This window comes from Oryctolagus cuniculus, chromosome 4 (assembly GCF_964237555.1).
Source record: "Oryctolagus cuniculus chromosome 4, mOryCun1.1, whole genome shotgun sequence".
Taxonomy (NCBI): Eukaryota; Metazoa; Chordata; class Mammalia; order Lagomorpha; family Leporidae; genus Oryctolagus; species Oryctolagus cuniculus.
In genome coordinates, this window is record NC_091435.1 from 174,772,483 (window position 1) to 174,798,268 (window position 25,786).

The 25,786-nt window shown below is 67.2% G+C and overlaps 1 protein-coding gene across 8 annotated transcripts in view; it reads right to left on the minus strand.

Annotated features, from left to right (window-relative positions):
- The window catches only part of SCN5A (sodium voltage-gated channel alpha subunit 5), a 79,908-nt gene that overhangs the window by 41,709 nt on the left and 12,413 nt on the right, over positions 1-25,786 (minus strand). For 4 of the 8 annotated variants that reach the window (XM_070073050.1, XM_070073051.1, XM_070073045.1 and 1 more), the window contains exons 2-12: positions 22,631-22,957; positions 21,379-21,497; positions 16,316-16,405; positions 15,288-15,416; positions 9,394-9,485; positions 5,598-5,828; positions 4,511-4,574; positions 3,700-3,841; positions 2,993-3,190; positions 2,310-2,489; positions 1,503-1,859 (exon numbers count right to left, since the gene is read on the minus strand). In XM_070073050.1, the coding sequence (XP_069929151.1) occupies positions 1,503-1,859; positions 2,310-2,489; positions 2,993-3,190; positions 3,700-3,841; positions 4,511-4,574; positions 5,598-5,828; positions 9,394-9,485; positions 15,288-15,416; positions 16,316-16,405; positions 21,379-21,497; positions 22,631-22,903 (1,875 nt within the window). In that variant the 5' untranslated portion in view covers positions 22,904-22,957. Of the gene's footprint in view, positions 1-1,502; positions 1,860-2,309; positions 2,490-2,992; positions 3,191-3,699; positions 3,842-4,510; positions 4,575-5,597; positions 5,829-9,393; positions 9,486-9,602; positions 9,695-15,287; positions 15,417-16,315; positions 16,406-21,378; positions 21,498-22,630; positions 23,200-25,786 lie in introns of those variants that run through there. The other 4 variants (XM_070073052.1, XM_070073048.1, XM_070073053.1 and 1 more) reach the window with 2 other exon arrangements.

The window sequence follows — 25,786 nt, forward strand, 5'->3', positions numbered from 1 at the left end:
CGGGAGTGCTCTGTGCCCGGCCCCTCCCGCCCCGCCCCCGTCGAGGCCTGACGCTGTTCTCAGGCCAGGAGCGGGGAAGGCGTTCCTGGGCTGTCCGCTCATACCCTTGACTTTTCAAATGTCTCCATCTCGGGTCGCTAATTCCTTTAGCTTTGTAAATGACCCCGTGTCTCGGCCCGCTAATCCCTTTAGGTTACAGATGGGCCCTACAGAAGTGAGAACGGGGAAGTCAGAGTTCCCGGTAATGAAGTGCTTGAACTTGGGTTCCTCCGACTTGTGCAGCACAAGGAGCTGATCTGCTCGCTAACGAGATTAGGAAATTCTGTTAGCGCTCCTCGGCTGCTGACCCGATTCCATCAGGCTGAGGCTCTCGGCTGCACCTGCCTGGCCGGGTGCTCCCGGACGCCGAGGCTCCACCCTCCAGGAGAAGGCAGGGGCCTCTGCGGTGCCAGCCGGAAGCTGGGGTCTGCCTGCCCTGGGTCCCCGGCTCCTCCCCTTACACTCTGCGGTGGAGGCGTGGGAGGGCCCCAGCACCCCAAGAACACAGAACAGCGACTTGAGTGTGGGGCACCTGAGCTGCCTGAACTCGCTGAGCCGTCACCACCACCGGCACTGTTTCCACTTCTACGGAGCAGAGAGGCGGATGCACCCCACAGAGTGCCACAGCCATGGCCATGGCCACAGCCACAGCCGCAGCCGCAGCGGCCATCTGGCCACGCCCTCCCTCGCCAGCCCCCCACCCCGGTGCTGCCCACAGTCTCCCTGGCAGGCGTCCTCCAGCTCCCTACAGCCCCGGGGGGACCAGGGGTCAGCTGGGATCTTGGATGGCCCTTTCACGTGGGGCCCTGGGCGCGCGATGCCTTTTTCTGATCTAACTCCAGCTCCTCTCCCCTCCCCGTCTCGGCTGCGGCCACACTGAGCTCAGGGCAGCGCCAGGCCCCAGGTGAGGCGGGCTCTGGCTCCAGGGCCTTCGCACCTGCTATCCTCCCTGCCCGCCTGTGCATCAGGACGAGGTCTGGACAGCAGACACACTGCTCCACCGACGTCAGCCTGTCCCTGAGGCTCAGGGTAGGGAGATCACAGCTGGTCTCTAACCACCCTCCTACACCCTGCCCCTGTGTCTTTGGGGTCTTCCCATGGCCGGGGCTCCCCTCCCCCAGCCCTTGCGACTTGGGCAGACACTGAGTGACCAGCTGCTAAGCAGGGGAGTGTGCCACACTTAGGGGAGACTCACCTTTTCTGAGGCCCCCCAGGGGTGCCTGCCCGGGACCACGACTCCAAGGGGCCTCCACCCCATGCATCTCATGCCCGTGTCCTACCAGCTGTGAGACGCCCTGCCCTGTTCGCGCCACGGACTCCCTGCTGTGGCTTCCGTCTGTCCCCAAGGGCGTGGCAGCTCAGGCTTATTCACCCCTGGGGCCTACCACGATCTAGTGAGTATTTGTGGGCCTGGCACTGCCGACACTCGGGGAGACCACACGTGCCCCGTGGGGCTGGCTCACCGTGTCCGCAGGACGCTCCGGTACCCCAGGGCGGCGGAGGTGGCTCCCTGGGGATGTGGCCTCAGCGTCGCCCGTCCCCAGCAGGGAGACCACCCCATTGCAGTCCACGGTGCTGTTCCTTTTGCCGTTGAGGGCGTGGCCGGGACCGAGCTGTCCCTGGGTGCTGGGCCGGCGCAGGGGCCAGGGCACCAGCAAGGACGTGCGGTGGCTCTCGCTCTCCCCTGCTGTGCTGTTTTCATCGTCGGCAAAATCCGCCTCCGAGCCCAGGTCTCGCCGGCGAAAGGTGAAGAGGCTGCCGCGGCTGGAGCGCGGTCTCCCGGAGCTCCTGCTGGGGCCGCGGGGGAGGCCGAGGTGATTCTGAGGGTGCGGGAAGACGAGGCGTGAGCAGACGGCTCGCTCGGGCCCCAGCAGGCCCCACGCAGGGGCCGGGCGGGCAGAGCCGGGGCCACCTGGAGGGAGGCTGGTGTGGGGCTCGGGGAATCCTGCCTCTGCTGGGGCTCGAGCTGGAAGCTGGCCTGGTGAGGGGCCCGAGGACGCGGGAAGGCTAGGGGTGTCCAGCCGGGCCCGGCCCCAGCACGCCCGTGGGCTGTGAGCAGCCCCAGCGCCAGCGCCCGAGGACGAGCCAGGCTGGGGGTGTCATGACACCGTTCCCACCTGCCTGAGCTCCTCCACTCCGAAAACCACCAGGGGAAACGGGGTGGGGAGGGCAGGGGTGCCCCTGCAGGGTCCCCCAGGGCGGCGGCCACATCCCACACATGTCCAAGGCCAGACCCACCCTGACAGGCCCGAGGCGCGGCCGGGGATTACCAGGGCTCGGGGGCCGTCGTCCGAGTCAGACTTGGGGACCCTGTCGTCCCCACACTCCTCTGTCCCTGAAGACAGCACTTTTCTCCTCTTGCTCCTTCTCTCGTGGTTGGCCACCGGCGCCAGCGGGGACATCTCCAGGGAGCTTCGGGACACCGTGTCCACACCCTGGATGGCGAGGGCCTGGGGAAGGTGAAGGCGGAAGGGCCGGTGGCTGGGAGCCCGAGCGGCCTCAGGCTTAGGCGGGCAGGTGGCCCTCAGCAACCTCGTCCCGACACGAGGCCTCAGGGTGGCCCCGTGTGTCTGCAGAAAGCCGGAAGTGGGGGTGGCTGCAGCTCGTGGAAGCGCGCGGGGTGGGGGGAGCACGCACGGGGGAGGTGGCAGAACTAGGGGGCAGGGAGCTTCCAGAAAGTTCAGCCAGCCAAGAGAGTCCTGGAGGCGGCGGCATGGGATGCAAGACGAGCAAATAGGCCTGGCCTGGCCTGGCCTGCGGCGTCCACCCTGTGGGGCAGCAGCACCAGGACGTACGTTCTGAGCTGGCCCTCCCTGGATCCTCGGGTCTTTTGCAGCCAGTGTGCACTGAGCCCCCGGGACCACCTGGTCCAGGAGCCACGGCTTTCCCCCAGCGTGCACCCGGCCCGGAGCACCCGCGGCAGGGGAGCGGGCTCCACGGCGCACTGCCCCACCTCGTGCTCTTTCCTGAGCATCTCCATGGCCTCCTGGAAGCGCTTCTCCTTCTCCTCGCTCTCCGCGATGGTGGCCTGGTTCTGCTCCTCGTAGGCCATGGCGACCACGGCGAGGATCAGGTTCACCAGGTAGAAGGAGCCCAGGAAGATGACCAGCATGAAGAAGATCATGTAGATCTTCCCCGCGGACCGCAGCGTCTGGGGGGGGGGGTGGGGGCAGGTCAGCCTCACTGAGCCCTCGGGGCACGGGCAGTGGGGCCAGGTCACCCTCACCGAGCCCTCGGGGAAGGGGCAGTAGGGGCAGGTCACCTGGGTCGCCCTCACTGAGGCCCCTCAGGGTCTCGGCCTAAGACACCCGGTGTGGCCATGCCAGGGACTCAGACACCCACAGCCCGGGGGGGGGGGACAGCAGCCCCTCCCGCGGAAGAGGGGTCCTCATGCAGAGCCGCGGGCCCACCCACGGTGCAGACAACGCCCCCTCCCCCGCTGGGAGGCACTGTGCCCACGGAGGGAAAGGATCCCATCCCTCGGTCGGAGGACCGTCCCCTCACAGAGGGTCGGCCACCAAGGCAGGGGCCCTGGGGCACTGGTGAAGAGTTTCTGCTTTCCGACCCCCTTCTGCAGACATGGGGAGCCCTGCTCCCCATCCGCCTCCCGACTCTCAGCGGTGGCGAGCTGTCCGTCCGCCGAGCTAGGCACCCACGCACCTGCTGGTAGAGGCGCTCCCAGCAGTCCTGTGTCATCAGGCGGAAGAGCGCGAGGAAGGCCCAGGCGAAGGAGTCGAAGCTGGTGTAGCCGTGGTCGGGGTTCTCGCCTGCCTTCAGGCACCGGTAGCCCTCGGGGCACGTCCTGCGGCCAATCAGACGCTGCCTCCTGCCCTCCGCCCTTTGCTGGCCCATCCCATGCCCCCCGGGGCACCCCAGCACACGCCCCTGAGCTCCCGGGGCCATCTCTCTGCCAGGTGACACCCAGCCCCGGCTACACCCCCTCCTCAGCAGCTGTCTCTTCCCACAGGCAGGGGGTGCAAGGGCCCAGCTTGCGTCTCCTCCCCTGCCCGTCCACCCACAGGGAGCCGAGCACAGTGCGGGCACCAGGGGAAGCGGAGGAGCTCGCCTGAACAGAGCAGGATGAGCCCAGAGCCACGGCAGGACCCTGGCGCTGAGTGGGGGCGGGGGCGGGGGCGGGGCCCGTCCACAGTTCAGGAAGTTGAGTGCACGCGGCCCAATCCCCCTGACCCAGAGCCCCAAAGCCGCCCATAGCTACTGGGCATGCCTGGTACGACGCTTGGTCCCTGCCTGTCCTCGGGGGAGCCCAGGCTGCTGGGCCAGGCCACAGCCAGCCCTGCAGGACGGAGTGGGGGCAGGGAGGGAGCGGCCCCAGGAAGACCCGGGTGGTGGAGGGAGCCAGGGGCCGGCAGGGAAGGACCTGGGCACGGCCTCGCTGCCTCTGCCTGCAGCCGGGCAGGCGCAGGTCACAGGAGGCCTCTGCGGGCGAGGTGCCCGGCCGCGGCCCACGTACCCGGCGTCGGAGCTGTTCCCACACAGCAGCACGTCGGAGGTGCCGTTCTTGAGCAGGTAATTTCCTGGAGCAGAAACACGAGGGGTGAGGGGCACAGCGGCCCTGACACCAGGGCTCCGGGGAGGCGGAGACGTGGCTGGGGGCTTCCCGCCTCCCCCCCGCCCCGCCCTCCGTCTGGTCGGGCACAGGCCGCCCTAGCTGCCTCCCTGCCCTCCTCCTGCCCCGTACAAACCTCTGCTACCAGTGCCCGTCGCGTTCTCACAAGCCCCAGGAAGCCCCAGGCAGGCTGGCCCTTAGCTGTCACCCTGGGGAGCTTCCGCGCCCTGCCCCACACCACTCAGGGGGCTCCGCAGGACCCAGAGGGGCCTTGAACCAGGAGGTGAGGGTCTGGCAGAGTGGCTGCTCGGTCGCTGAGTCACTGTGGAGCCTGCGCCAGCTACTGCCCCGCTCTGAGCCACTGCCATTGCACTCGATGGTAGGAGGGGTGCCGGCCAGTCTCCACGGCAACACTGGGGCCTGCTCAGAGGGGGCTGGGAGACCCAGCACACCTGGTCCTGTCTGCTCCTCTGGGTGGGCCAGCTGTCGGTCCCACCGCCTGCCTCGGTGCTGAGAGCAGATCTCCAAGGGCAGGGCCTGAGCTGACCTGCTGACCCCGGCACCCTGGGGCAGAGCCGCAGGGCTGTGTTCTGGAGCCCTGCCGGGGACGCCGCTGCCCCCGATGTCTTAGAGCCGCTGCCCTTGACCACGGCTGAGCCTCCGCAGCTGTGCCACGCTGAAACTGTGCCTCCGTTTTCCAAAGCGTGGTGCTGGTGGGATGGGCCCCGCCTTTGACCCAGCCCAACAGCGCTGAGCAGGAGAGGCGCCGGCCCTTGGCCTGCACGGGGCAGGCAGAGGAGAGGGCTCTGGGGTGCCCGGGGCAGGTCAGCATCCTGGCAGGGAGTGCAGACACCCACTGGGAGAGCCCAGGGCCAGCCAGGCACGGCTCCACGCCACCGCCACTCCCTCTGTGCCCCTCCTCTTGCTCCCTCCTCCCTGTTCTCCAGGCCCCGGGCTATGGGCCCAGCGTCCCCCGGGAAGCCGTCCCCACCTGGGTCATTGAGGTAGTCGTCCAGGGAGTTCCAGACCAGGCCGTCGGCCTCCACGGAGCCGTTGGTGTCGTTGAGCGCCGTGAAGTTGCGCACACACTTGTGCCTCAGGTTGCCCATGAAGAGCTGCAGGCCGATGAGGGCGAAGACACTCAGGCAGAAGACGGTCAGGACCATCACGTCGGCCAGCTTCTTCACCGACTGGATCAGCGCCCCCACGATGGTCTTGAGGCCTGCGGACGGCGACAGCCAGCACGGGGTCCCCCACCGCCCCCGCGCCGCACCCCACCTGCTGGGCCCCCCCGGGGGTCCTGAGGACAGGCAGCCATGGGGCAGGGGCAGGGCGGAGAGCCTGCCCCAGCCCCCGAGGCTGCGGCCTCCCGCTCCGGCCCCGCCTTCTCCAGGGATGGGCTCTGGATCTCGCTCCTCCCCACGGCCAGACGCAGCAGACGGCGTGGGGGAGGCCTCTCACCCTCCAGCAGGCCCCGAGCTACGGCGGGCCCAGCCGGGAGACAGGAGACGGGGGTCCAGTGCCACCCCCTGGGCCACGCAGGGCCCTGACCCCGAGATGGGGAGAGACGTGGCAGCCACTCCTCGCTCTCCTGGATGACGCGGGACGCGCGGCTGGATCCCTGGGAGGACACTGGGGGCCCCGGGCCTGGCTGTGACTGCAGCCTGTGTCCTGGGGGCCTGCGGGGGCAGGTTCGGCAGGGCCCTGGTGGCTGAAGCACTCTAAGGGGTCAGCTCTGGCTCAGGCCCACCTCTGGGGGACAGGGGGGGGTGCCCTGGCAACTCCTCCGCCTGCCGCGACCCTCGGGGATCTGGCCCACAACCCACCCCGCTCCCCAAAGCAGAGGTGCTGCGATCTGTTAGATGCCAGGACCCGTCCCCGCGGAAGCCAGCACCACACAGCAGACAAGGAAGCACGTGTAGACGCGTCAGGTCTGACCTCTGCCTGCCCTCCTAGGCTAAGAGCGAGCCGAGCACCGGGGGGAGGGGCTCCTCTGCCAGCAGCAGGCCCCGCCCCACGCCCCCACCGCAGCACCCATCTGCCGTCCAGCGGTTAATGTGTTAGGAGCGGCCGCCGTGCCGTGATGCGGAGGCAGCGGTGGGCAGACGCGGGATGCGGGAGCAGGACGGCCTCCCCACGGTGCCACCTGCGCTGCCTGCCCAGGGTTCAGGCCCTCAGCTCTCTCCGGCGGTCATCCTGACAGATGTTGGCAACGGCCTGGGCAGAGGAGGGCCTGGCACGAGCGGCGCTGGGACTTGCAGCCGAGCCCCTGGGACCCCCAGGGTGCACGTGTCTGGGCCTGCAGCCCCTGCGCGGGTCTCGAGGGTGACAGAGAGACAGGGCGTGGGCACAGCTCGCACACTCTGATGCAGCGGCTTCACAGGCCAGCAGCTCTACCCCCTGACCTGGTGGACGGTGACTGTGCCCAAGGGTTAAATGTTTCTCATGAGGACAACGGACTTCCCTTCCGGCGAGCATGGGTCCAGCAGAGTCTGGGGGGAACAGCCCGGTCCTGGGGACCAGCAGGGAACCCCTCCTGCTACTGAGGTCAGCAGGCTGGGCGGGCGGGTGGGCGGGCCTCGGACACCCTCATCCTCACTCACTCCTGTCTTACAGAAATGCAGACTGAGCCCCAGAGAGGCCACGGCTACGCAAGTCTCAGTCTGGGGTCGGGGCACCTCCTCCACAGAGCCCTCAGACGCCGGCCGTGACATTTTTCTAATGACTGCTTTCTGGGGCCACGGGCAGCTCTGGAGAGACCCAGAGGGGCTGGGCTGAGACTGTCTCTAGGTCTGAGACCAACAGCCTGGGACAGGCTGCTACCTAAGGGCCACATCAGCCTTACATGCTCTGGGAGGCTGTGTGCCCGAGGCTGTCCCTGGACCCTGGTGGACAGCCTGTGTGGGGGATGCAGGCAGGAGGCCCTGCTGGCTTGGGCTCCGGGCAGGGGTCTGGGCCCTACACGGTGAGGAGTGCTAACGGGGAGCTCCCCTACGCGGTGAGGAGTGCTAACGGGGGGCTCCCCTACACGGTGAGGAGTGCTAACGGGGGCTCCCCTACACGGTGAGGAGTGCTAACGGGGGGCTCCCCTACACGGTGAGGAGTGCTAACGGGGGGCTCCCCTACACGGTGAGGAGTGCTAACGGGGGCTCCCCTACACGGTGAGGAGTGCTAACGGGGGGCTCCCCTACACGGTGAGGAGTGCTAACGGGGGGCTCCCCTACACGGTGAGGAGTGCTAACGGGGGGCTCCCCTACACGGTGAGGAGTGCTAACGGGGGCTCCCCTACACGGTGAGGAGTGCTAACGGGGGGCTCCCCTACACGGTGAGGAGTGCTAACGGGGGGCTCCCCTACACGGTGAGGAGTGCTAACGGGGGCTCCCCTACACGGTGAGGAGTGCTAACGGGGGGCTCCCCTACACGGTGAGGAGTGCTAACGGGGGGCTCCCCTACACGGTGAGGAGTGCTAACGGGGGGCTCCCCTACACGGTGAGGAGTGCTAACGGGGGGCTCCCCTACACGGTGAGGAGTGCTAACGGGGGCTCCCCTACACGGTGAGGAGTGCTAATGGGGGGCTCCCCTACACGGTGAGGAGTCCGGCATCCTCCCTGAGCCGGGAGCACAGCCATCACCAAACGCCAGCCTTGGGCCTGGGCGCCCAGTTTCCCAATCCAGAGTGGACGTAGCCAGCTGGCGCCACTGGTCCTGCCTTGACCCCTGACTCCTCCCCAGAGCACAGCCGCGCAGCCTGCCCACGGCACCCCCTGCAGAGAAAAGCACCCTCTCCAGTTCTGGGCACGCCCGGGTTCAGCACCTGCTCGGGGAGCCAGGAGCTGGGATGACCTTTGACCTTTGAGCCTTTTTGCAGGTGATTGTGGGAGAGAAGACCTGGATGACACAGCCCCTGGGTGGCCCTGAGGGCAGAGCCAGCCTTTTTATTTAGAAGGGGGTGTACTCTCCTGGCTGCAGGGGTGGGGGTGTATGCTCCTGGCTGCAGGGGTGGGGGTGCACGGTCCTGGCTGCAGGGGTGGGGGTGCACGGTCCTGGCTGCAGGGGTGCAGGTGCACGGTCCTGGCTGCAGGGGTGCAGGTGCACGGTCCTGGCTGCAGGGGTGGGGGTGCACTCTCTTGGCTGCAGGGGTGGGGGTGCACGCTCCTGGCTGGGGATTAAAATGACTTCCGGAGGGGCCGTCGGGCCAGCAGGTCTCCCGGGGACGATTGCCAACATCTGTCACGGAGGGTGTGTGCCGAGGCGACCATGCACCGGTTGCTAACCTCTACCTGTGCACCATGCAGCAAGGGCTGTTCCACGCCAAGGCTGGGCGGCGCCTGTGCACAGGGCACTCGCTCACGAGGGTCGGTGCTGGCTTCTCCCTGCTCGCCCGGGTGGGGGCGGCGGGAACAGTGTGCACTGGGTTTGTGGCTCAGAGGACGGCACTTCCGGCTGGAGCCATGCGTGCGTGAGCCAGCTTTTGGCTGCTCAGGTTCGCCGAGTTCCGTTTGGAAAGGAACTTCACTGTTTTGGGAAGAATTTGGGTCCAACGCCGGCCCAGCCTGGGAGGTTGGGGGGGTGCTCTGCGTCCCTGGGGGTCTCTGAGAGGGGGCACTGCTGGAGTGGGCAGCCTGAAGCCCGCTGAGAGGGAGGGGAGTCAGGCACACCCATGGCCAGCAGTTCCCACACCCCGGGACAGGCAGGTGCGCAGGGCCTTGCCCAGGAGGGCGTGGCTCCCAGGGGGCGGGGACGGCCCAGCGTGCGCCCCCAGCCTTGGCGAGTCCCCTGTTCTTCACCTGCAATGACTGATATAGTTTTCAGGGCCCGCAGGACTCGGAAGGTGCGCAAGGCCGAGACATTGCCCAGGTCCACAAATTCAGTGGTGTATCTGTAACAAGGGAGAGCCACAGACGAGACAGTGACAAGACGCCAGGACGACACACGGGCGGGACACAGAGAGAGAGTCACTTGGAGCTGAGGTCCCAGCGGCGCGCTGGGCTCTTACCTGGGATAACCGAAATAGTTTTCAGAGCCCTCAGGACTCTGAAAGTTCGCAGAGCCGACAAATTGCCTAGCTTTATATTTTCTGATACATACCTGCAGAATCAAACCACAGTTACGGCGGTTACCAAGCAGAGCCTCCGCCTGCCGCCCGAGCCCAGCCTCCCTCCCCCGCCCCCCACGGTCCTGCCGGCCCGGCACGGCACAGCACGGCGCGCTCCCTGGCGGCTCGGCTCCTTGAACGACTGTGGTGCCTCCGCCACGCTCGCCACGCCCCTGGGGGCTGGGCACAGCAGCGGGAGCCTGGGGCTGCCGCCCCTCAGGGTGAGATGGGGAAGCGGGTGGCCAGCTGGCCCTGGAACGCGTGGCTTTCTGGTGCTGGTTTTGCTCCGCGTCTGTTGTGGCCTGGCGGCTCCCACCAGCGGGGCCCTGCAGCCCTGGCGGAGACCAGCACAGCGGGGGGTGGGGGCTGGGTCTCTATCCCCTTACGCGTGCCAGCCACAAATCTAAGCATGGAGCGGCCCCGGAGCCCCCGGAGCCCTCGCTGGAGCACACCCAGGCCCCGGGACACAGACCCTCGGGGACGGGAAAGGGGCAGCGGGAAGCCCTGCCCCTCGACCACCACTGGCAGCGGCTGACCCAACAAGAGAAAAGAGAAGGGGGCCTGAGCCCTCCCCCTGCCGTGTTCTCCAGGGTAACCTCGGAGGTGGGCAGCCCTCCGTGGGGTCTGTCCGGCCCAGGGCTCGGGGCCAGGAACACTCATCTGGAGCTTGGATAGGCGTCCTGCCCCAGCCCCCCTGGCCTCCATAGGCACAGAGACTCAGTCTCTGGGAGACAGGGACCTGATCAAGCTGGGCCACAGGACCACGAGGATGTCCAAGAGGTGGCTGGTGGGACAGCGTGTGACCAAGGCCACCGGGACAGCAGCAAGTCACTTGTGATATTTAAGCAAAGATTTCGCCCCCAGGGTGTCTCCCAGAGCACGTCGGGCTTGGCGCTCGGTCTCATGTCCATCTGATGCTGGGGGGACAGGGACAGGGTCTCAGCCCCTGGGGTGCCGGGCGCGTCCTGGGGGCGGGGCCTGGGGGTTGGGAAGCCAGGCGTGTAGCCTGCCTTGACCCCTGACTCCTCCCCAGAGCACAGCCACGCAGCCTGCCCAGGGCACCCCCTGCAGAGAAAAGCACCCTCTCCAGTTCTGGGCACGCCCGGGTTCAGCACCTGCTCGGGGAGCCAGGAGTGAGCCAGGCTGCTGTGCCAGGTGGTCTGGGCTCCCAGCCCCCACTGCCGGGAGCTCCTGCAGCCCCCTTCAGCCTGAGGGCCCAAGGGAAAGCACTGGGCAGGCGGGGTCAGCTCTGACACTGAACCGCTAAGCGGAGACTGCGGCCACGCCTGCTCTCTCCCTCCCCCCTCCCACACCCCTGCAGAGGTGGGCAGTCAGCGCAGCATCCTCAGGGCCCCTCCTCTGGGCTGGGGTCTCATTCCACCCCCAGACTCCGGCAGCCGGCGTGGCTTTCTCCAGGGCAGGGGGAGCAGAGCCACACCCTGAGTTCAGGTCCCCAACACTCCCGTGCATTCGACCCAAGCCCCTGTCAACTTGAGAGCTCTCCCACCCTCCACGATGGCACAGAGCCTCGGGCCCCTGCCCCACCTCTCCCCGCTCGGACAAGCGGCCCTCAGCCGGGGCCGACGCTGCCATCCCTCGGACAAGCGGCCCTCGGCCAGAGCCGACGCTGCCATCCCTCGGACAAGCGGCCCTCAGCCGGGGCCGACGCTGCCATCCCTCGGACAAGCGGCCCTCGGCCGGGGCCGACGCTGCCATCCCTCGGACAAGCGGCCCTCAGCCGGGGCCGACGCTGCCATCCCTCGTACAAGCGGCCCTCAGCCGGAGCCGACGCTGCCATCCCACGGACAAGCGGCCCTCAGCTGGAGCCGACGCTGCCATCCCTCGGACAAGCTGTGGCTCCAGCAGCCCAGGGGCTCTGGGCCCAGTTTCCTGCTGCTTGCTACCTGGGACAACAGCTGGCGACGGGGAGCCAGTGGAGCATGGCGCAGACCACACGGGGCGCCGGCCACCCTTGCCTGCGGGCGAAGACCCTGCCCGTCTCTCGCTCGGCTCTGCCAGGCTAGAACAGGGTCCCCAGCACAGGCAACGCTTGTTCTGCGCTCAGCGCCCGCCCCCTGGGTGCACGTGCCAAGCACAGGGAAGCCAGGATTCCACGGTGAAGAGGGCAGGCTGGTGACAGGGCAGGGAGGACCGTGTCTGTGCTCAGAGCAGCTGAGCAGTGGGAGCAGAGTGGGGCAGCTGGCTGTGAGTGTGTGCGTGTGTGTGTGTGCACGCGCCCGTGTGCGGCCTTGTCCCTCTCAGGCTGCCTAAGTCCAAGCCAGGCCCCCCCGCCTGCCCCGCTGCCGGCAGGGGCAGAGAGCCTGGGTGAGAGCGTGGGCCTGCCCCCGGGAGCGCAGAGCGTGGTGGGTGAGAATTCCGCCCCAGCGCAGGGAGACTTCCTGGGGGCTGAGGGAGCACGCGCAGGGCCTGAGCCCGCCTCCCGGCTGCCCTGGCCCTGTCTGGAGATGGGGAAGCCACCGCGAGCCAGCGACTGCGGCGACGACGGCCGCCCGCCCTCCCTTCCCTGCCAGGTTTGGTTTCCATAACAACCCCAGAAGGCGGGAGGCTGTGCTAACTGGCAGGTAGTGCCCAGCCGGGAGGGGGGCACAGGACGAGCTCCTGCAGGGGGGCTGCAGCTGAGCCCGGCAGGCACCCCCTGCCCACCCGCTCGCCTGCACCCGCTGCACCCTGTGGGACGGGGGACCAGGAGGAAGCCTGGCCACCAACGCCAGGCTTGGGGGGAGGCCTCTCCAGTCTCACCCCAGCGCTGCCGCTCTAGAGCTGGGGCGCGTGGCGGGCTCTGCCCAGCCTCGGCTTCCCTGCCTGTACAATGGGAGTTTCACCAGACGGGAGGCGCACGTGCTGGAGCCCAGCGCGGAGTGCAGGTGCACGGGCCGGGGCCAGGGACACGTACGGCTGTGCGATTCTGCAGGAGGAGCGGCTTCCCGAGGGGTCCCGGGGGGAATGAGACTGGGACTGACCCAGGACACAGGCCCGCAGACTCGCTGCGTTCGGGCCTCAGGTCGGGCACAGCACCTGCACTGACAGCTGTCACTCAGGCTCCAGCGCCGCCAGAGCAGGGAGAGGGCTCCGCCCCAGCCTGGCAACCCCACTCCACTGCCAAGTCCTCCCTCTCTCTCAGCCACAGACACGCCCCTCCCGCCCGCCGTGTCCTCGGCTGATGATCCTGCTCCTCACTTCACAGAGAAAAAATAGACGCAATCAGGAGGGAAAAGCCAGCTCCCCACTGCACGGAGCCCGCCCGCCCGCCCTGAAGGTCAGCGCTCCCTGGGCCCCGCCCCCGGCCAGCCTCCTCTCTGCTGGATCCTTCCCTCGCCCACACACACACCTCCCTTCCCGAGGCGCCATGGGCCACCGCACCTCCTCCCGGGCTCGCCAGGCCTCCTGTTCTCTCTAGAACCTTCCCTCGCCAAGGGTGCTGGTGACCTTGGCCCTGTCACCTCCAGCAGTGTCACCTCCCTCAGGTTCAAGGGCACTCGCTTTCCTCCCCAGGCTCTGGGGGGCCGCCCTCTCCGGCCAGCTCCCTCTGCCCCCTGCGCCTTCCTGGCTTCCGGATGGCGAGGGACGCCCGCACAGTGCCAGGCTGCACCCTCAGGGCTCAGCACCCCACCCCGGTGCTCCAACCCAAGGTCCCTGACTTCCATTCCCCTCCTCCCTCCAGCTCTGCCACTCACCACCACCCTCCCTGCTGCTCAGACCCCAGCGCCCGGGGTCTCCTGTGAGCCCCGCCTGCTGGAGCCCCCCACATTCTCATCAGGTCCCCCTCTCCATGAGGACCCTTGCCCCGCCTGCCTGGCCTCCCCACCCTGTCTGCAGGCCACACAGAGCCGGGGGTGGGGGGGAGCCGGCCCTGCCTGCTCCCCCTGCCCTCCCCACCCCCCGTGGCTCCTGCACTCCGGGAGGGACCAGACCACGGCCCGCCCTGCCGCCACTCCCTGCTCACTCTGGACTGCAGGCAAGGCACTGCCTCGCTCAGCCTCCATCTCCCCACCTGGAAGTGCAGGCGGAAGCCAGCTCACCAACAGCACACCCGGAGACGGGTTCTGATGCAACGTCCAGCCCTGGCTGAGCTCGGGGCTGCTCCATCCAGGGTTCAAGCAAGGAGGATTCGGTGAACCCAAGAACCCTGGCCAGCGGGGCTGGACCGACCACCAACGCCGCTGAGCCACACGCCGTCCTCCGCCGGGTGGGGGCAGCTGAGGGTCTTCAGAGGCAGGGAGTCCCGGCCCTATCACCTCCGCTCCGTGCCAAGGTGGGGTGCTCGGCTCAGCATGCGCTGCCTGGGGCATCGGGGTACGGTGCCCCCTTCCTCGACAAGGCGCAGTGGGGCTGCGGTCCAGGCCGAGGCGGGCCTGGGGTTGGGTTCACTTTCTTGGGCGTCAGTTTTTCTGTCAAGTGGGGCTCAGTCTCAGTCTCCGCCTACCCCTGGATGGTGGTGAGCAAGTGCTTTAAAATGTGTTACACGCAGCGGGTCGGCGCTGTGGCGTAGTGGGTTAAAGTCCCGGGCTGCAGTGCCAGCATCCCATATGGGCGCTGGTTCTAGTCCAGGCTGTTCCACTTCCAATCCTGCTCTCTGCTATGGCCTGGGACAGCAGTAGAAGACGGCCCAGGTCCTTGGGACCCTGCACCCGGGTGGGAAACCCGGAAGAAGCTCCTGGCTCCTGGCTTTGGATCAGCCCAGCTCCAGCCATTGCAGCCATCAAGGGAGTGAACAAGCAGATGGAAGCTCGCTTGCTCGCGCGCTCTCTCTCTCTCCCTCTCTCTCTCCCTCTCTCAAATCCAGAGCCTGCATGCAGCTCCGGCATCCCACATGGGCACCAGTTTGAGTCCTGGCTGCTCCCCTTCTGATCCAGCTCCCTTCTAATGCACCTGGGAAAGCAGAAGACGCCCATGTAGGAGACCTAGAGGAAGCTCCTGGCTCCTGCCTTTGGCCTGGCCCAGTCCCGGCCACTGTGGCGATTGGGGAGGGAACCAGCAGACAGAAGACCTCTCTCTCTCCCTCTCTAACTCTGCCTTTCCAATAAATAAATAATCCTTCCTTTTTAAAGTGCCAAACATGCAGCCTGTGAGAGCGGACACGGGGGCCTGGCACGAGTTCCTGGGGACCCCTGCTCAGCTCCCAGCAGGCCAGGTCGCTGTGCACAGGGGGCCGGACATGGGGGCCTGGCACGAGTTCCTGGGGACCCCTGCTCGGCTCCCAGCAGGCCAGGTCGCTGTGCACAGGGGGCCGGACACGGGGGCCTGGCACGAGTTCCTGGGGACCCCTGCTCAGCTCCCCAGGCACTGTTACTGCAGCTTCACCCTCAGCACCCAGCAGGCCAGGTCGCTGTGCACAGGGGGCCGGGGCCGGGGCTGGGGCTGGGGCTGGAACGCTGCTTCTCTTGGGGGGAAGGGCAGGGGATGCCCAGCCGGAATCTGAACCACGTGCCGGACACGTGGCCGCTGTGGCCGCCGGAGCCACTGTGCCCTGGGCTCTCTACCCTGCCTTCCTCCCTCCACGGCCCAGCCGCATGTGACCTGCAGACGAGGAGCAAGGTGGCCGGGGGCGGCGAGCGAGGTACTTACGCCATGACAATCACGCTGAAGTCCAGCCAGTTCCATGGGTCCCGCAGGAAGGTGAACGCGTGCAGGCAGAAGCCTCGAGCCAGGATCTTGACCAGGGACTCAAAGGTGTATATGGCGGTGAAGGCATACCTGGGGGGCGGGGCCGACACGGTGCCTCAGGGGGCGGAAGCCGCGCTCGCCAGGGTCCCTGCGCATGGGGCAACCGCGGACTGGAGCTCTGTGCCAGCCGCTGGCTCCCCGCCGCCCCGTCTACATATTTGCTGGGTCAGGATTACCAGGAGCCTGCCCTGCGTCCATCTGAGCTCCCCAGCTTCTCTCCCCATTGTCTTGATGCAAAAAGACCCCTGCCCACCCCCTCACCCCTGGGGCGGCCACTGGGTTGTGCTGTGGGAAGCGTCACCATCACTCCTGCGTGTGTGTGTGGGTGTGTGTGTGTGTCCTCAGAGGCCAGCAGTGGCAGTGTGGTGCAGCCTCGACTGACCACATGGTAGGAGGGTCCAGCTGTGTACTGGGGGGCTCACAGGAGCACTGGATTCCAAGGCCCGAGGTTGGGTGGGCACTGGGATGCTCAGACCGCAGCCCGCGGGACTGGGAGGGGAGAGGCCCAGAGCCCAGGCCCCAGTGTGAACACAGCCAAGCCGCACTGGCAAGAGAGGCTGCCCCTTGCATTCTGTGGTCTCTGGAACAGGGGCCGGGTGCCCTGGGGGCCTGTGGAGGCTGCTTAGGACCTGCAGGCAGGGAAGAGAGTGGACGCAATGCCCGGAGGCCAGGCACTGGCTCCGGGAGTGGGACCTCAGAGTAGGGCAGCAGCGTGTGGGGGGTGAGGGTCAGCCTGGGCCTCCCCAGCTGCACCCCGCTTCCGTCCAGTGGGGCTGGGCGGCTGTAAGTACCAGAGCTGCCTCCCCGGCTCTCACGACCAGGTGCCCCGCCAGCTCCTCCCCCCGTCTCAGCACTGGCCTCACCCTCCTCTCCGGGGGAGGACGGGGCCCCTGCTTCCGTCTGCAGAGACCAGGGGTGCGGATACTCACTCGACATACTTGGTCCAGGGCGGGGGGTCGTGCTGGGCCATGAACACGCAGTTGGTCAGGATGGTGCACATGATGAGCAGGCTGAAGAGCGTGCCTAAGTCAAGGCAAAGTCCAGGGTCGCCGCTGCCAGGCCAGAGCCGCCGGATTGGGGAGGGGTGCCCGGGATGCCCGGGACCCCCAGTGTCCACCACGGCCCCTCTCTGTCCCCGCCCTGCTCTCAGCCCCTGGAGGGCACCACACACCCAAAACCACACCGTCACAGGATCCCCTGTTGGGTCTGGCGTGGAGGGAAAGAGGAGGGGTGGACGGAGCCCCAGACCGCAGAGGCCGGCCCACACGGGAGGGAGGAGTTCTCTCCCTGCAGCATGTGGGGAGTCCTGCCTCAGCCTCCTCTCCCTTCACTCGTGCCCTCTACAGCACCGAGCACACCCCTTCCTGCCCCCAGCAGGAGTGCCCGGCCCGGCCACCTGCCAGGACTCCCCTGCACTCCCAGGGTGTTGGGCGACCCTCTGGCCTGGCTGCTGGGGGTGACATCAGCTGTCACCCTGCCACAGGGGGCTCAAGTGCCGGAGCCGTGTCTCGGGCATCTCCGTGGCCTTGCCTGACCCCACCCCGCCCCACCCCCGGGGGCTGCAAGTGCCAACTGCCGCCTCAGGCTGCACACAGCTCCCACTGAGTGCCTCTTCCCCTCCCTCACCCCTGCAAGACCTGGGCCTCCGCTAGGCTGGACACTCCCCAGGGACATGGCCGGGAGCAGGGACACGGCCCCGCCCCAGCCCCTGCAGCTGCAGTACTTGGGCTCCACGGGCTGCCGCCTTCTGCCCTCGCACAGGAGGCTGGTGCAGCCAGCGCCTGGCCCTGCCCCAGCTGGGAGAGGGGCCCGCGAGGAAGGGGCCCGCGTGGAGGCCCTTCACCCTGCCGGTCCTCCTCCTGGGGCGCCCAGCAACCTGCAAGTCCGCACTCCAAACCCAGCCTCCAGCTTATAACTGACTCCGGTCTCTCACCCGAGATGGCAGCAATGTGGCTTCGGGAGTCTGGGGCTGCCCACACGACCGCCCAGCCCTGCCCCAGCTGGCCCCGCGGTCTCTCTGCTAGAGGCTACCTCTCCCCCGGGGGGCCGCGGGAGGGCCCCCATCGCCAGGCTCGGCCCCTGCCCCAGCTTTCAAGGGCAGGACCTGGCTCACGCACACACACGCACACACACATGCACACACCCAGGGTTGTGCCAAGGCACTCCTCATGACACAGCCCGTTCACTCAGCGGCTCACTCGTTCCCAGGGACCCATCACCAAACTGCCTACCGAGGCTGCCAGCTGGGTGCTGAAACCCGTGAGGCACGGGGCTGCCGCCGAGCAGTTACGGAGCCCGTCCAGCCGCCAGGCTCTGCTCCGCGCCCGTGAGCCGACTCCATTTCCCCACTGCTTCTCCTGAACACTAGGCAGGAGACAGGGAGCGAGGAGCTTTTCCCTGGAACTAAACGCCCCTCTGCCGGGCTGCGCGGGAAGGCTTCCTGGAGGAGGCATTCGCGCAGGCACCACAGGCCGCCCGGGAGCTCCAGGAGCAGCCCAGGTGGCCGTGGTGAAGCAGGGGGCACGGGACTCACAGCCCACTGTGCACAGCCTCCCCTCCCCTCTACACACACGCGGCCCTGGGCGCACGCTCACGGCCCCCCTGGAGTGGAGACGCAGTGCAGGCTGGGGAGGGGGGGTCTCGAGGATGAGGCTCAGCCGGGGCCCACGACGGTGCCGTCTGCTGGGAGTGGCTCAGGACGAGCTGCAGCAGCCTCTTGCCTGACACCTGACCGCGCAAAACCCTCGCCTGGCTCCCGCGGCCTTGAGGACGGCACTCCCACCATTCTCGGGCACTCCGTGTGCGTGCGCACGCGTGTGTGACATCTCCTCCCACTCAGACCAAGCCCCAGGCCATGTGCTCTGCCCACCCCCCCCGCAGTGGAACCCCGCGTGGGGCCAGCACCAGAGAGAAGAGCGGAGGACCCCTGGCCAGGGCGCCCGGGCCTGCGTGGCCTGGGAGGTGCAGGCGGGTGGCGAAGCTGGCCCTCTGTGTGGGCGGCTCCCCCAGCCTGAGCTCAGCGCACATCCTCAGCCCTGTCGTGTCGCTGTCCCCAACACCCACTCCCGGCCTCATGATTCAAATGCCACCGAGTGCTGCCCGCACAGGTCGTGGGCAAGGCCGGGAGCTTGGCTGCCCGAGTCTGCATCGCAGGGAATCCAGAAACTCCCCGGGGAAGGCAATCCACAGTGCACTGTGTGTGCGCCGCGGCTCGCACACGCGTGTGCGTGCGGTCAGACCGCCCATGTGATTCCGCAGAGGGGCGTGGGCGGACTCTGTGCCGCCTCTCGACGTGACGGCGAGGCGTCCCTGTCTGTGACCCCAGTGGCATCTGGAGTTCGCTTGCCTGCTTGTATTGAGTGCCGGTGGGAACGCATTCGGCAGGATTTGTTAACAAAAATGCACAGGAAGAAAACAATTCTGTGTGACCGCGATGACTTTCTCAGCCACTCCCCAAGGGATGCAGGACAGGTGTAGGCCCGAGCGCGGCCAGGACCGTGCCCTTGCGAGCGTGCCCCCCGCACCGGCTACGAGGGGGCGGCTTCCTCATGCAGGGGCACTGGATTGCACGCTCCAGGACACATGAACCACGGCTCGGTTCAGAAATACGCGGGAACCTCTAAATTCCCAGGCTGCCTGCTGCTGACTCTGGCGTGGGCAGAGCAGGGGTGTGCCCTTTAAACAGACCCCCGAGAGGGGCCTCGCACTGTGGCACAGCAGGGTAAGCCGCTGCCCTGCAATGCCCCCACCTCCTATGGGAGCACCTGCTTGGATATTGGTAGCTCTGCTTCTCACCCGTCTCCCTGCTAATGCTCCTGGGAAAGCAGCAGAAGACGGCCCAAGTACTTGGGGCCCTACACCCATGTGGGAGGCCCAGATGAAGTTCCTGGCTCCTGGCCTTGGCTTGGTCCAGCCCCGGATGTTGTGGCCAGTTGGGGAACAATTTAGTCAGAGGATGGATCTCTGTCTCTCTCTCTTTTTAAAGAGATTATTTATTTATTTGAAAGGCAGAGTGGCAGAGGCAGAGAGAGAAAGAGAGAGAGAGAAAGAGATATTTTCCATCCACTGGTTCACTCCCCAAGTGCCTGCAATGGCCAGAGCTGGGCCAATCTGAAGCTAGGAGCTTCTCCAGGGTCTCCCACACGGGTGCAGGGCCCCAGGCACTTGGGCCATCTTCTACTGCTTTCCCAGGCCACAGCAAAGAGCTGGATTGGAAGTGGAGCAGCCAGGACTTGAACCAGCGCCCATACGGGATGCCGGCGCTGCAGGTGGAGGCTTAGCCCATTATGCCACAGCACCAGCCCCAATAAATGAATCTTTTAAACAAACCCCATGACTCTCCTGGATGACTGAGGTGGCCCTCATAGAATGACATTCGGAACAGCTGTTCCAGGGCAGGGGGTGCCGGGGAAACTGGCTGACATGCACGTTTTGGGGTGTGGCCCCAGGTTCAATGACTGCACAGACCCCACTGATGCCAGCGGTCCCTGTGCAGGGCTTTGCAGCGGCTCCAGGGCACAGGGGGGCTGCTCCCCGACCCCACAAATCAAGGCCCCTTCCTCCCGCTGGTGCCTGGTTACCCACTAGGTGGCGCCGCCGAGGGCCAGCAATGTGCTCCGGGTCCCCAGCGTCAAGGCAGCTGCCAGGAGCCGGGAGACAGCCCCACTGATGCTGAGCGCTTCCCTGGGGCAGCGGCCCCGGGGGCCGGAGGCCAGCTCCGAGCCCTCCCCGGGGCCGGTCCTGCCAGGCGGAGCCAGCCCCTCGCCAGCCTGACCGACATGCTCGATGGACCCTCTGGCCAGCCTGGGCACCCTGGCGCCCCCCCACCCCCACCTCCCTGGCCATCTCACCTGCTCCACTGCGCAGTCAGCACCTGGCAGAGGCTCCCTGGGGGGCTCCTGAGGCGGCCAAACAAGCTGGGTTGGTTGGATACGGGCAGAGAGGCCCCAGGTGAGACCAGAGGGTGCTTGTGGGAGGCCACGCCCTTGGAGCGAGGCTCAGTGAGCCCAGAGGAAGAAAGCGGCTTGCCTGTGCCTCCCACGGCTCCGTCCCTCCCACCGCTCTGTCCCTCTCGCCCGTGGGGACCAGGCAGGAACCCCTTGCCTGTCCCTCCCACCGCTCTGTCCCTCTAGCCAGTGGGGACCGCCAGGCAGGAACCTCAGCTCTTGGTGCCACTGCCTTGGTGCCCTCAAGGGACGGCACGATTCCAGAGGGGTCGGGACTGGGTCCCGCTCAGCTCAGCGCCCCCAGGGTGCCCAGTCCAGTCCTGGCACCTAGAGAGAGCTCAGGCACAGCTCAGGATGGCTCCCGAGAACATCAGAACCTCTCTGGGCCTCGAGGTCCAAGGTTGTTGAGGATGGGGGCTGTCCCTTGAACACGGCCCCTCCCCCCAGCAACCTGCTGATGCCACCGCTGTGGCCTGCCCGGAGGAGTTTGCCTAGACACAAGTGTGTCCCAGGAGTCCCCGAGAGGCAGGCAGGAGGGAGCTGGGGGAGAGGAAGCAGGCACGAGGCTGGACAGGCCTGGTCCGGAGCACCCTCCAAGGCACCCCAGTGGTCAGGTGCTGGGCACAGGTGGGACAGCCCGCCCCCGCACCGCCTGTGGGAGGCCGCTTGGCACCTGCACTGCCCCCACGGCTCTCCTCCACAGGACACGCTCTTTTAGGCCGCGGTTTCCATCATTTCATGCTAACCAGAGTTCTCTGAGATACTGTGGAGCTGCAAACATTTTGTCAACACCTCGTCAGAGAGCAGGCGTGGCCGCCCTCACAAGAGGCCCACGTGTGAGCAAACGGGGCCTCTCGGTGGGAAACGGGTTTTCCTCGGCTCAGCCCCCCACCTGCCCGAAGGTCCTGGCGGGGAGAGGAGGCAGGGTAGGCTGGGGGGGACACTGCCAGGCCCCACTGCCTCCGAGGAAGCTCCGGGGCGGCCACGCAGGGCGGGGGCGGCGGCCCGTGCAGGGGTGCACACGCCGGGCCCGCTGTCAAGGATATGAGTGGACGAGGATCTTCACGGCCGCCCTCCGGATGGGGTGGAAGGGGCTGAGCAGGTAGAGGGCGTTGGTGGCGCTGAACCGGAAGATGGTTTTGCCTTTGTTGAGCACGATGAAGGTCTGTGGGCAGAAGGCCGCGTTGGTCAGGCCTCTGGGGGACAGAGGCTTCAGGGGGACAGCTCTGGGCTGTGGGGTAGGGACAGGGGAGGGCAGGGGCTGTGCAGGACGGGGCTGGGGGCAGCACATTCAGGCCAGGGGCCCCTCCCTGCCTTGCCCACGGAGGGGGAGGGCGGGGGTGGTCAGTTTCGGCAGATGTCAGGTTGGCCAAGATTTGGTTCAGTTTCAAAGTGACAGTGCCAAGAAGGAGGGGCCTTCGAGGGCCCAGTGCACACGGCCCTGGACACGGGCACAGAGAGGGTGTCCCTGACACCCCCAGCCCCCAGAATCCCAGGCCAGCTCTGACCTCAACCTCTGCCCGACCCCAGCTCCCTCCAGTCACTCTGCATCCCACCTGCCGGCCAACCGCACTGCCTCTCAGCTCCTCCCCAGAGCCTGTTCTCACTTCCCGCTCAGACCACCAGGACCTGGGTCCGCCCACCTCCCCACCCAACTCGGATCCCACCAGGACTCCAAGGGGAAGTTCAGCTGGGGGCCAGGGAGCGGGACCGGGCCTGGGGCACCTTCTCCGGTTTGAACAGGCAGGTGCCCTGCCCTTGTCACCACGGCCACACACCCACCCTCCGGCTCTGGGTCTCCAGACTGCAGCCACTGCCACCCCAGCACACTCACTCCTGCCACCGGAGCTCACGCCACAGTCACCCTCTCACTACGCCTGCCCCGCCGTGCTTCCTGGGCCTGCTGCTGACCGCAGCAGACCGGACAGCCACTGTCCTCCTGGCACCGGCCTCCTGGGGAACCGTCCTGCACCCAACTCCAGCCTGCCCTCCTCGAGCAGCGAGTCTGGAAGGGTGGGCAGGCGCCTGGGGAGACCGCCCGGGGCAGCGCTGGGCACAGGGCACAGCCCAGGGAGCTGCAGCTGTGGCCAACGCCCAGCGGGGTCTCCGTGGCCAGGGACTGCACGCCACCGCAGGGTCCAGCCACCTCAGGGCTTGAGTTCGACAGGCACAGGCACCCCCGCCGCCCCACCAGACAGACGTCCCTAAGGAGTCAAGGGCCCGCCCGGACCATGGTCACCGCTCACTCCCTCCCTGACCAGGCCGCAGAGCCGGCCTGCCTCAGCGCTCGGCGCTCACCTTCTGGGTGCTGTAGAAGGGGTCCAGGTCCTCCAGGGGCTCCCCGATGAGCTCGCGGGGCGGGTTGCCGTACAGGTCCGGCAGCTTCTTGGAGGCCTGCAGGTCCAGCTGGGGCCGGGGCGCCTCCTCCTCCGGCAGCCCGGCGCGGCTCTCCTGCGAGGCGGCCGAGCCGCGGGCCTGCTTCTCCGCCATGCGCTTCTCGATGGCCGCCAGGGACTCCCGCGTGAACCTGCGGAAGCTGCCGGTGCCCCGGGGTAACAGGAGGTTTGCCATCTTCTCATCCTGCTTCTGGGGCACGGGCGTCCCTCGTGCTGCCCCTGGGGGACGCTGCAGGGCAGAGACGCGGGTCTGAGACTACGTGCAGGGCCACGGGCGGGGAGGGGCCCTGCGGCTGCAGGGGAGCCACGGGGAGGACTCGGGGCCCTCCACGGACGGGATGCCTGTGTTTGCACAGGGGACCCCACCAGTCCTGCGGGTTCTGGGAGACAGCCGGGTACCATCCGAGGGGCTGCCACCCAGATGCCGACACTGTGCCGCACGCAGCTGTGGAGGAGCCACCCCCCTCCCCGGTGCACGTGTGTCCTCCTGGACACCCTGGACAAAAGACAGGAGGTGCTGACGGAGGCCCTCTGGCCCCGCGCTGCCTCTCCCCCCCCCACGACGTGGGCAGAGGAATGCGATCCCAAGTGACAGCCGAGCCGGGCACGGTGGCCACTCATCAGCGAGCGTGACGCCAAACCAGGAGAATGTGGCCCCCCGGCGGCCTCACATGATCCAGGACCTGGTGTGAACACACTGCCCCTGACACTCAGGCGGAAGAATGCACTCCTGACAGCCTCACCAAACAGGATGCGGTCAGCTCGGCTCCTGACCGTGGCACCAAGCCCGGAGGGGGCTGTGCCGCCAATGACCACAGCAAACCCGGGACGGCGGCGGCACCGGCTCCCAAGTGCCAGGAGGACACCTGTCAGAGGTCCACGCCAGGGCCCAATGCCCCTCCTCCCACCCCCGCTAACCAAGCGCCAGCCTTGCAAAGCAGGTCAGCGGAGACCCCCCCAACAAGCTGGCCTCGCACAGACCCCTGCCCCTGGCCGGCCAAGGGCCTGGGCTCCAGGGCCCCAGTACCAAGCCCCGGGGTGCTGTGCCGCAGGCACCTGGCCAAATGAGCACCCACAACACGGTCAGGCCCAGGAAGGTGCCTGCGGCCCCCGGGGAGGCAAGGCATGGCCGTGAAGGGGGGCGGAGGACAGGGCTCCAGGGACCGGGGCCGGAGCAGCCTCCCCATGCTGAGTCCCCTCCCTTCGTTCAAGTCGGGTAGAGGAGCATCTTGGTTAAAAATAGCAGGTGAGTAGGCTCCCTTCTCGCGAAAGGACTTCCCTGTCTACCTTCCCTCTCTCTGCACAGACAGCTGCGACTCAGCTTCAAATGCGATGGGAGGTTTTTTTCCCAGCTGGTGGAAATTTGGATATAATTTTAAACTTTCTTCTTTGTACTCTCCTCCGCTGATTGAATTCTTTACGACGAGCTGGTTTTATTTTGACAGAAACAATAAGATCACTGCTTTTTCTTGAAACAGTGAGAGTGCCAGTGTGGATGACAGCAGCCCCCCGCAGGGCCGCCCCCTCCCCAGGAGCACCCTAAGTCGGCAGCCACGCCCCAGGCTGAGCATCACTTCCGACGGATGACGTTTGCTTACTGCGCCCAACCATGTGCGCGTGCCCGCGAGGGAGCGGGAGACACGCGGACCCCTGTGGACCTGCCGGGCTCAGAGGCACCTGCCCGCCGTGCAGCTCGGCGTGGCCAAGGTGTGCTCGCGACTTGTATGGAAGTAAACGGCGCACGCAGAGGTGACCATGCGTGCACGGGTGGCTGTCTGCACACTGGGCACAGCTGCGCAGTAGCACCCAGACAGGACAGACCGTTCACAGCCCCGAGCCTTGCGCCCCTCCCCAGCTACGGGGGGAATCGGGGCTCCCTCTCCCCAGGCTCTGACTCCTCTGCAGCACTTCCGTCAATCATGAAGGTGGGGGACCACGGAGCCCCGCCTCCCTGTCCCACGGAGTGAGCGCCCACCACCGCTGCCAGGTTTAAGCCGGTCACCAAGAAGCACACGCGTCACGCTGCAGAACTGGCTTCTGGGTGCTCTGAGGGCTGCATCTCCACCAACCGGCTTCTCTTCCAGCTCCGCGTGTTTTATTGTGAACACCGCGATTCTGGGGTCAGGCTCAGCCAACTGTAGAGGAAGGGGGAAGGGTCCCTGGGGGCCGTCCTCTGCACCTGGCTTCCTCGTCTGCAGGCGAGGCAGGTGGTCGGCGTGGCCCCGAGTCCTTGGGGGTCCTCTGAGGCCGTCCCCACGTCCCCCGCACATGGGGCTCTGGGTCTCTCCTACGGGGGACAGCTCCGAAGGCTCTCCCGGGGGGAAGTGTGGCCGGGGGATCCCACCTACTCCCCAACTCTTGGGCCTGACCCCTTCCACTCTGCGTCTTGCCGTGGGGCCCAGTGGGAGGGGCAGAGTGACCTCCAGGAGCCATGCCCGACCGCCCCTGCCCACCAAGCCCTGGCCGGGAGCAACTGAAACCAGACTCCCAATGAGGCCGCCTGCTCCCCGCAGCCACGGCCAGGCGGCCTCAGGTTCCAAAGTAAACGGCCTTTGTCTCGGGCCTTGCAGGCGGCTCCTGGGGTGGGCGGAGGTGGTGGTGGGCAGGGATCGGTTTTCCCCTTTGTCCTCCCACTGCCTGCACCTGGCTTCCTTCAGCAGCTCGGGGACCCGCACCCCACTGAGAAGCAGGGAGAGGTGGGTGCAGGCCCAGCCCCCCACGCTGACTGCTGTCCTCTGTGAAGCCACACCCAGTGTTTGCCCCCTCCTGGCCTCAGCTGGTCTCCCCGGATGGCCTGGACACGCCTTCTTAGGGCTGGGATGGGTGCCCCGCTCCGGAGCCTCTGGCTGGAATACTGGCACCCACATCAGGGCAGAGCCACGCTGTAGGTGGCCAGAGTGGGGGCCCTTCCGGAAAGAGGAGCTCCTGGACGGGGGCACACGCTGGGCTCGGCCACGGGTGGTGGCAGTGGTGGAACCTGGGACACCCACAGCCCAAGGCGAGTCCTGGGTGTGCGCGGAGGCAGGGGACCAGCTCCTGCTGCCCGCCTCCCAGCACT